The 8,117-nt window shown below is 69.0% G+C and overlaps 2 protein-coding genes across 2 annotated transcripts; one reads left to right on the top strand and one right to left on the bottom strand.

Moving 5' to 3' along the window:
* Window positions 1-298: 298 nt before the first annotated feature.
* On the top strand, window positions 299-3,372 carry PLVAP (plasmalemma vesicle associated protein). Its single transcript, XM_054182308.1, is given in 8 exon segments — window positions 299-786; window positions 1,195-1,293; window positions 1,576-1,633; window positions 1,636-2,114; window positions 2,116-2,157; window positions 2,640-2,763; window positions 2,870-2,947; window positions 3,062-3,372. Coding segments are annotated over 7 exon segments (1,248 nt in total). The 5' UTR covers window positions 299-408; the 3' UTR covers window positions 2,938-2,947; window positions 3,062-3,372.
* Window positions 3,373-4,361: 989 nt separating this feature from the next.
* Window positions 4,362-7,769, bottom strand: GTPBP3 (GTP binding protein 3, mitochondrial). The gene is given in 12 exon segments (XM_054182319.1): window positions 4,362-4,695; window positions 4,698-4,723; window positions 4,842-5,133; window positions 5,261-5,416; window positions 5,571-5,637; window positions 5,639-5,715; window positions 5,812-5,884; window positions 6,002-6,204; window positions 6,305-6,398; window positions 7,274-7,300; window positions 7,302-7,559; window positions 7,725-7,769. Coding segments are annotated over 12 exon segments (1,521 nt in total). The 3' UTR covers window positions 4,362-4,492.
* Between the last annotated feature and the right edge of the window lie 348 nt (window positions 7,770-8,117).

The raw sequence follows: 8,117 nt of genomic DNA on the forward strand, positions 1-8,117 counted from the left end.
CCCCAGCGAGCGCCGGTGGCCGCAGCCCACCCTGACAGCCCCCGGGACGCACTCCATGGGCATCCCCGCTGCCCGCCGTGCCGGGGGGCTATTTTGGGGTGAAAAACCTGTCCCGGGGGAACGCCGAATCCCGCCAGAGGGCGGTGGGGGGGGGGGAGCAGGGTCCCAGGCTTTGCCCCCGTCCGTTAGCAACTAGGAACAATAGTCATCGCACCAAACAGAAGCTGCGTCGTGATAACCCGGCGGGTCCGAGGCATCCGGAGAGGCAGGAAGGAGCCCAGCAGAAGGAAATATTAAATAGAGCAATATAAACACGGCGGTGGGAGCCAGCTCCGCCCCGGCGCGGCCCCGTTGAAAGGGGCTGCCGTGGGGCGGGGAGGGGGGGGAAACGCTCAGAGCGTCGGCGGGATGGAGAAGAGCAGCTTCGCCATGGCCAAGTTTGGTCTGGAGGCCAAGGAGGCCATGCCCAAGCGGGACTGCGGTTTTTACGTGAAGTACATCTTCCTCTTCACCTCCCTCATCCAGTTCCTCATCATCCTGGGGCTGGTGCTCTTCATGGTGTACGGCAACGCGCAGGCGGGCACCGACACGCACCTCCGGCTGCTGGAGGCGCAGATGCAGGACCGCTACAACAAGATCATCACCCTCAGCGGGAGGAACCTCAACCTCACCCGCACCCTCAACGCCACCCTCAAGGAGAAGCAGGGCCTGCAGGTCCTCGCCCAGAAGGTGCAGCGGGACCTGGATAAGTGCAACAGCACCCAGGCTCCCAACGCCCTCCCCAAGGTGAGCCCCCCCTGCCCCGCAGTCACCCACCCACCCACGGGTACCGCAAGGAGCCGGGACCTCGCTTCGGCCCCGCAAGCTTCAGCGGGGGATGGATGAGGATGGCGGGGGCGGAGGGGCTGAGCCTGCTGGCGATGCCCATGTGCCCCTCCCGCCCCCCAGCCTTGGGCGGGGGGGGGGGGGTCCCAGTTCTGGCATCCCGGAGGCAGCCGCTGGCTGAAGGGGTTCCAATCTCTCAGCCCCCCCCCACCTCATCCTCATCGTCATCCTCATCCTCGCCAGCCCCCGGCGCTCTTCACCACCACGCAGGGGGTGCGAGACGATGCTGGGGGGGGGGGGGGGGGGGGGGGGGGTGTCCTTGCAGGACATTCTGACCCCCCCGCCTTCCTCTTCTTCCCCCCACCTCAGCTGCAGGAGATGATGAAGATCATCTTCTACCAGACGACGAAGCTGGACGAGTGCCACATGACCATCAGCCTCATCAACGCCAGCTGCAAAGCTGGACGAGTGCCACATGACCATCAGCCTCATCAACGCCAGCTGCAGCGGTAAGGGGACACCCCTCACCTCCCCCCCTCCAGCCCCAGCTGCCCCCACCCCCACCCCCCCCGGGCCCCGGGGACCCCCAGCACCCCTCGGGGACCTGCTACAGCCTGTGCAGGGGGCTTGCCCCCTCCCCGGGCCAGGCAGGGGCTGTCACCCCGAGACGTGGGGTGGGAGTTGGGGGGGGCGACACCGTGCACCCCAACCCTGTGCGTGTGTCCCCCCCCAACTCTGGCAGCCGACAAGGCGCTGCTGCGGAGCCAGCTGGACCAGACAGCCCTGGCCAAGAAGGAACTGGAGGAAAACTGCGCAAAGCGGGTGCCACCCTGAGCAAAGTCACCCAGGAGCACGAGAACTGCCAGCGGGACCTGCTCACCACCAGGACCCTCTGCGACACCACCAAAACCAACCTGGAGCTGCTGAAAGACGAGTGCAGGACCCTGCGGTCCGACATGAGCTACTCCTTCCAGCGCATCAAGGAGATGGTCGGCCCCTACAGCTGCAGCACCGTCCTCGACCAGCTCAACCGCTTGACACAGCGGACGGAGGAGCTTTTCCTCTGGCAGCAGGAACGGGAGACCAAGTACGTGGGGAAAAGCGTCTGCGACATGACCCTGCACCAGTGTCACCTCAACTGCTCCCGGGAGAAGCACGAGCTGGAGAGGCGGCTGCAGGATGCCGAGAAACAGGTCAAGGGCGGGCAGGAGGAGAAGAAGAAGCTGCTGGCGGAGAAGGAGCAGCTGGGCAAGGAGCTGGAGGAGAAGGGCAAAGCGGCCGCACAGGCCGGGGTACTTCAAGGAGCAGTTCAACATCTGCGTGGGCTCCAAGGTGAGGGACCCGCGGGGACGTCCCCGAGAACCGCCCCCCCCCCCTCCCCGTGGCCGTGGGTCCACGAAGCCGTGGACAGTTTTCTTTTGCGCGAGCATCTTTCTGTCGGGCTTCTGCCAACGCACCTTTGCGCGTGCGTTTTCTCTTCCACGTACGTTTTTTCTTCTGCGTATGCGTTTTCTTTTCCACGTACGTTTTTGTTTTGTTTTGTTTTGTTTTTTTTTTATAGAATCACGGAATGGTTTGGGTTGGAAGGGACCTTAAAGATCATCCAGTTCCAACCCCCCTGCCTGGGCAGGGACACCTCCCACCAGACCAGGCGGCTCAAATGCGTTTTCTTTCGCACGAGCATCTTTTCTTTTGCAAACACACCTCCTTCCGCCCCCCCGGGCAGGACCAAGCCCCCTGCAGCCCCCTGGGACCCCCTCGGCCCAGCGGTGCCGGCGCTGACCGTCCCCATCCCTGTCCCCTCTCCTCCGCAGATGAACGCCTTCTTCGACGTCACGGGCTCGCGGGTGCCGGCGGGCGGCGGGCGGCTGGGACCCTTCACCAGCACCGGCTCCTACGTGGATGCTCTGAGGCACCAGGGCATCTTCGGGAACATGGGTGAGTCCTGGGGGGGGATATCACCGTGGGACCGTGTCCCCCCCCATCACACTGGGGGCCACTGCCCCCCGCAGCGCGGCTCAGCCCCCGCTGCTCCATCCACCAGGGAAAATCAACACGGAGGAGATCCAGCGGTCGGTGCAGAAGATCATGGAGCAGTACACGTCCACCTGAAGAACCCCAGGTGAGGGGGGGACGGTGCAGGAACCCACCAGGCTTGGGGGTGGGATGGGGAGGGTAGAGAGGGCTGGGGGTGAGCAGTACTGGTGCTGGGGGCCTGATCCTGCCCTCTCTGCAGCGGCTAACGGCCGAGGAGCGCACGGAACGGCGGCGAGGGGCAGGAGGACAAGCCCAGGAGGTGCTTCTCGCAGCATGGATGGCAAACCCCGATGGGGAGCGAGCGGCCGGCAACACCGCCGTCCTCCCCCTGCCCCGGGGGGGGGTCTACCAGCATGGTGGGAGCCAGAGCCACCCTCGCCTGTCCCCTTCCCCGAGCCCCCTGCGCTCGTCCCCTCCTGCATGCTTGCCTCCCCTCCACATGTACCCTTGGAGATGGGGCGGTCGGCAGCTGTAAATACAGCCGGCTCTGAGCACCGACGCAGCTCGCCACACGTGTGTCTGGACGCCGATGCTGGGGGCGGAGGGAACACAGAGGCCACGGCTGGGATGGGGAGTGGGAACATCCCGTCCCGGCTTCACGAGCGCCTTTCGGGGTGGGAAGCCCTTGGCCACCGAGGCCTCTCGCAGGCCGGGGCGGGGGCCCGGGGCGCAGCAGCAGGCGCAGGATGCGCCGAGCGCCATGATTAATCGCCGGCTGCCACTCGCTGATAAATGGCCACCCTTCCCACTCCTTCCTGTTGAAAGAGCCTTTCCTGCCTGCCGGGCTGCCCGCACGCCAGTCCCTCGGCGGCGGCACGTAAGCGTCCCCACCACGTCCCCATCTCCGCCCCCAGGTCCCATTCGGGTCCCCCCAACCCGCATCCCTCCCCGGATACGGGCAACCCCACGCTCCCGCCACTGCCTGAAGATGGGGACATTGCGGGGTTCCCCCTGTCCCTGCCCACCCCGGGGGTGATGGAGGGGGCTCCCCTCTGTCCCAATGGCCCCCGCACAGCCCGGCTGGAAGAGGATTTCATGGAGCTCCGCTATAACTAACCCCGGAGCACCAGGCGCTTCCAGAGCCTGGGAGCCCCAGCTGGGGGGGTGGGAGAGCAGGGGGGGGGTCCCTAGGGAGCACCCATCGGTGGGGGTGCAGAGCCCATAAGCTGACAGGGGGGTGCAAGAGCCGGGGGGATGCCATGGCTCCCCAGGCTGGGGGTGTCCCCAAGACCCCCACGCTGTGTCCCCAGGGCTGGGGGTGCAAGGACGGACCCGCCGGGATGCCGAGCCCCACATCCCCCGTGCCACAGGGTGGAGGGGGACGCCCCAGGGGGGAAGCCCGGGGTGGCTTTTCCCTTCCAGCCGCTCCAGCTCCTTGTTTGTTCTCCTGGCCAGGAAACGGGGCCTCTCCCAGTGGTTTTTTTTTTTTTCCCATGTCTGGGGCTCGGGACACGCTCCCCCCGGCCAGGAAAACACGGCAGCCCGGCCCGGGGATCAGGGAGGGGGAAGGACACCAGAGCCACCAAAGGCACCACAGTTTAATGCCAGGCATGGAGCCACAAGCCCCCCTCGCCCACAGTCCTCAGCGCTGGTGGCACCGCACAGCCCAGGGTGGGGGGGGCGGCAACCTTCACTTGCCAACGCAGAAGTCCCTGAAGATGATGTCGAGGACGTCCTCGGCGCCCACGTGGCCGGTGATGCGGCCAAGGTGCCGCCGCGCCAGTCGCAGCCGCTCGGCCGCCAGCCCCAGGTCGCGCCGGCGCTCCCGGCCGTAGCGTGCCAGCGCCGCCGCGCAGTCGCCAAGGTGGAGGCTGTGCCGGCTCTGCGTCAGCTGGGCGAGCCGGCCAGCGGGTCTCCGCACCTTGTATGGGGAAGGGGAGGAAAAACCAGCCTGGAGCAACCCCCCCGAGAGCAGGGATGGGGCAGCTGGTGTCGTCGTCCCATCCCCGTCCCCCCCCCACGGTGTCCCCCGCACTCACAGCCGCGCCAGCTGCCGCGCCAGCAGCTCCAGGAGGTGGTCCAGCCCCTCGCCCGTCTTGCAGGAGAGGAGGGTGGCGGGGGGCAGGGGGTCTCCGTGGGCGCAGGCGTCACGCAGGGCCCCCCCGCCCCCCCGCAGGAGGTCAGCCTTGTTGAGCACCAGGATGCAGGGGGTGGCGGTAGCGGGGGGCAGCAGGGAGCCCAGGGCAGCCCCCAGCCCGGCCGGCTCGGGGGGCACCGCCGTGGCGTCCAGCACGGCCAGCACCAGGTCCGCTTGCTGCAGCCTACCAGCGGGGGACAGGGGGGGACAGGGTAAGGCAAAGGGACGCATCCCCCCACCTCCGAGCCCCTGCGATGGTGGGGGGGACCCCCAGCACGGCCCCCACCGCCCCCCCCCCCCCAGCCTCACCGGTCCCCGGCGCGCGGCTGACCCCCTCCTGCTCGATGGGGTCGGTGGCATCGCGGAGCCCGGCCGTGTCACTCAGCACCAGGGGGTAACCACCCACGTTCAGGGCCACCTCCACCACGTCCCGCGTCGTCCCCGCCACCGGTGACACGATGGCTGCCGGACGCCGGCCTGGGGTGGGGACACACACACACGGCACAGGGGATGATGCTGGGGACGCCCCCTGCCCACGTAGCATCGGGGACCAGTGGCTCCCAGCCCCCAGGGAGGGGGGACACTCGTCCAGCTGTGAGCCCCCGCCCCCCCCCCTCCGCACCCCACTCACACAGCAGGTTGAGCAGGCTGCTCTTGCCCACATTGGGGGGGCCGGCGATGACGGCGTGGACCCCCCCCGCGGAGCATCTCCCCACGGCGCCCGTCTTGCAGGTGGGCGCCGATCTCCTGCTCCAGCGCCCGCACGGTGGCATCCACTGCGGGGAGAGACACGGCGGAGGGGGGGGAACACAACAGCATGGACGGGGTGTCCCAGCCCCCCCACTCGCCCCCCCCGCCCCGCCAGCCCTCACCTTGGGACAAGACCTCTTCCTCCACGTTGTCATCCTCGCTGAAGTCGATGTAGGCTTCAAGGTGGGCGAGAGCCTGGGGGGCCAGCGGAGGGGTCAGCGGGGCTAGCCCAGCCCCGTGGCCCCAAGCCACCACGACCCAGCGGAGGAGCCCAGGTGGCCAGATCCCAGCCCGCCCCCCCGCCATCCTTACCTGGGTGAGGGTCTGGCTCCAGCGCTGGTAGAGCCGGCCCAGCTCGCCCTCCATCTGCCGCAGCGCCTGCCGCCGCTGGGCCTCCGTCTCCGCCCGGATCAGGTCCCCCAGCCCCTCGGCCGCCGTCAGGTCCAGCTTCCCGCGGCGGAAGGCTCGGCGCGTGAACTCCCCGGGCTCGGCGGGACGTAGCCCGGGCAAGCGTCCTGCCAGCCCCCCCGGATCAGCCCCCCTCCCCGAGGAGCTCCGGCAGTAACCCCGGGGGGCAGGACCCGAGGGGGAGGGTGGGGAAGGGTCGGGGGGAGCCTCACCCCAGCGCCCGCAGCACCCCGCTCACCACCGCCAGCCCGCCGTGCACGTGCAGCTCGGCGCAGTCCTCCCCGGTGAAGCTCTGGGGACCCTGCCGAGACGGGGGACGGCTGAGCCCACCGCTGCCAGCCCCCCCGCCCCAGCACACCCCATCCCTTCCCCGCCCGCAGCAGCATGCATCTCCTTCACCCCACAGGGGATTCTGGGGGGCTCGGGAGAGACACCACCCCCCCCCGCCCCCGGCGGTGCTGCAGCTCTACAGGATGGGTGCGAGGGGCCAGTGTTGAGCTGGGACCGTCCCCACTGGCATCCGCGTTCGGCTGGTGCCGGGGAAGCTGAGAGGGGCTGTGTCAGGCACCGAGACCCCCATGTAGGGCACAAAGACCCCTCACCAGGCACTGACACCCCCTCCATAGGGCACCAAGAACCTCTCACCAGGCATTGAGACCCACCCCCCCCCAGCAGGCACCGAGACCCCTCAACAAGGGATTGAGACCCCCCCACCATAGGGCACCGAGACCCCTCATGAGGCACTGAGACCCCCCATAGGGCACCGAGACCCCTCACCAGGCATTGAGACCCCCCCCCCCCATAGAGCACCGAGACCCCTCACAAGGATTGAGACCCCCCCTATAGGGCACCAAGACCTCTCACGAGCACTGAGACCCCCCCATAGGGCACCGAGACCCCTCACCAGGCACCGAGATGTCCCCATAGGGCACCGAGACCCCTCACCAGGCACCGAGATGACCCCATAGGACACCGAGACCCTCACCAGGCACCGAGATGACCCCATAGGACACCGAGACCCCTCACCAGGCACCGAGACCCCTCACCAGGCACCGAGATGACCCCATAGGACACCGAGACCCCTCACCAGGCATCAAGACCCCCCCCCAGGGCACCGAGACCCCTCACCAGGCATCAAGACCCCCCCATAGGGCACCCGATGCCCAGCCCACCTGCGAACCAGACGATGAGGCCGCGGTCGAGGGGTCTCGGCGGTGTCGGGGTCGCGGATGCGCCGCAGGGTCAGGACGCGGGGCGGGGGCAGCTCGGGGGGGCCGGTGAGGCTCTGCAGGGCCCCGCGGCTGCCCGGCCCGCTGGTGCGGATGACGGCCACCCCGCACCGCCCGTGGCCCGAGGAGAGGGCGAAGATGGTGTCCCCCCACGCCGCCGAGCACAGGCCCCGCGCCCCACCTGCGAAGGGGCAGGCAGCCCGGAGAAGGGGTGCAGAGGTGTGGGGGGGGCCCTATCCACACCCCCCTGGTGGGGCAGAGAGGGTGCAGGATGTACCCCCCCCCATTCAGCCCGCAGGACCCCTCCCCGTGCACCCCGCAGACCCGAGGGGGCTCCCACTCCGTGCAGACCCCTTCCTATGCCCCCCTCCCCCCCCCGCCAAGATGCTCGGGTGCACCCCCTCCTTCTGCAGCCCCCCACCCCAGCTTGGGGGTGCACCCATCTCCCCCCTGAAGCCCCCCCAGTCCTGAAGGTGCAGCCCCCTCCGTGCGCAGCCCCCTCCCCACGCACACCCCTCCGCTTTGGGGTGCATCCCCACCCCATACAACCCCCCCCCCCCGCCCAGGCACCAGGGCGCACCCCCCTTTCCCTGTGCACCCCCGCCACCCCCCGTGATGGTGCACTCCCCTCCCTGCGCAACCCCCACCTCCAGGTGCTCCCCCTTCCCATGCACCCCCCCTCCCCAGGTGCACCCCCTCCTCTAGGTGCACCCCCTCCCCAGGTGCTTCCCCTTCCCCAGGTGCACCCCCTCCCCATGCACCCCCTTCTCCAGGTGCTCCCCCTCTCCATG

Source organism: Rissa tridactyla, chromosome 22, assembly GCF_028500815.1.
Source record: "Rissa tridactyla isolate bRisTri1 chromosome 22, bRisTri1.patW.cur.20221130, whole genome shotgun sequence".
Taxonomy (NCBI): domain Eukaryota; kingdom Metazoa; phylum Chordata; class Aves; order Charadriiformes; family Laridae; genus Rissa; species Rissa tridactyla.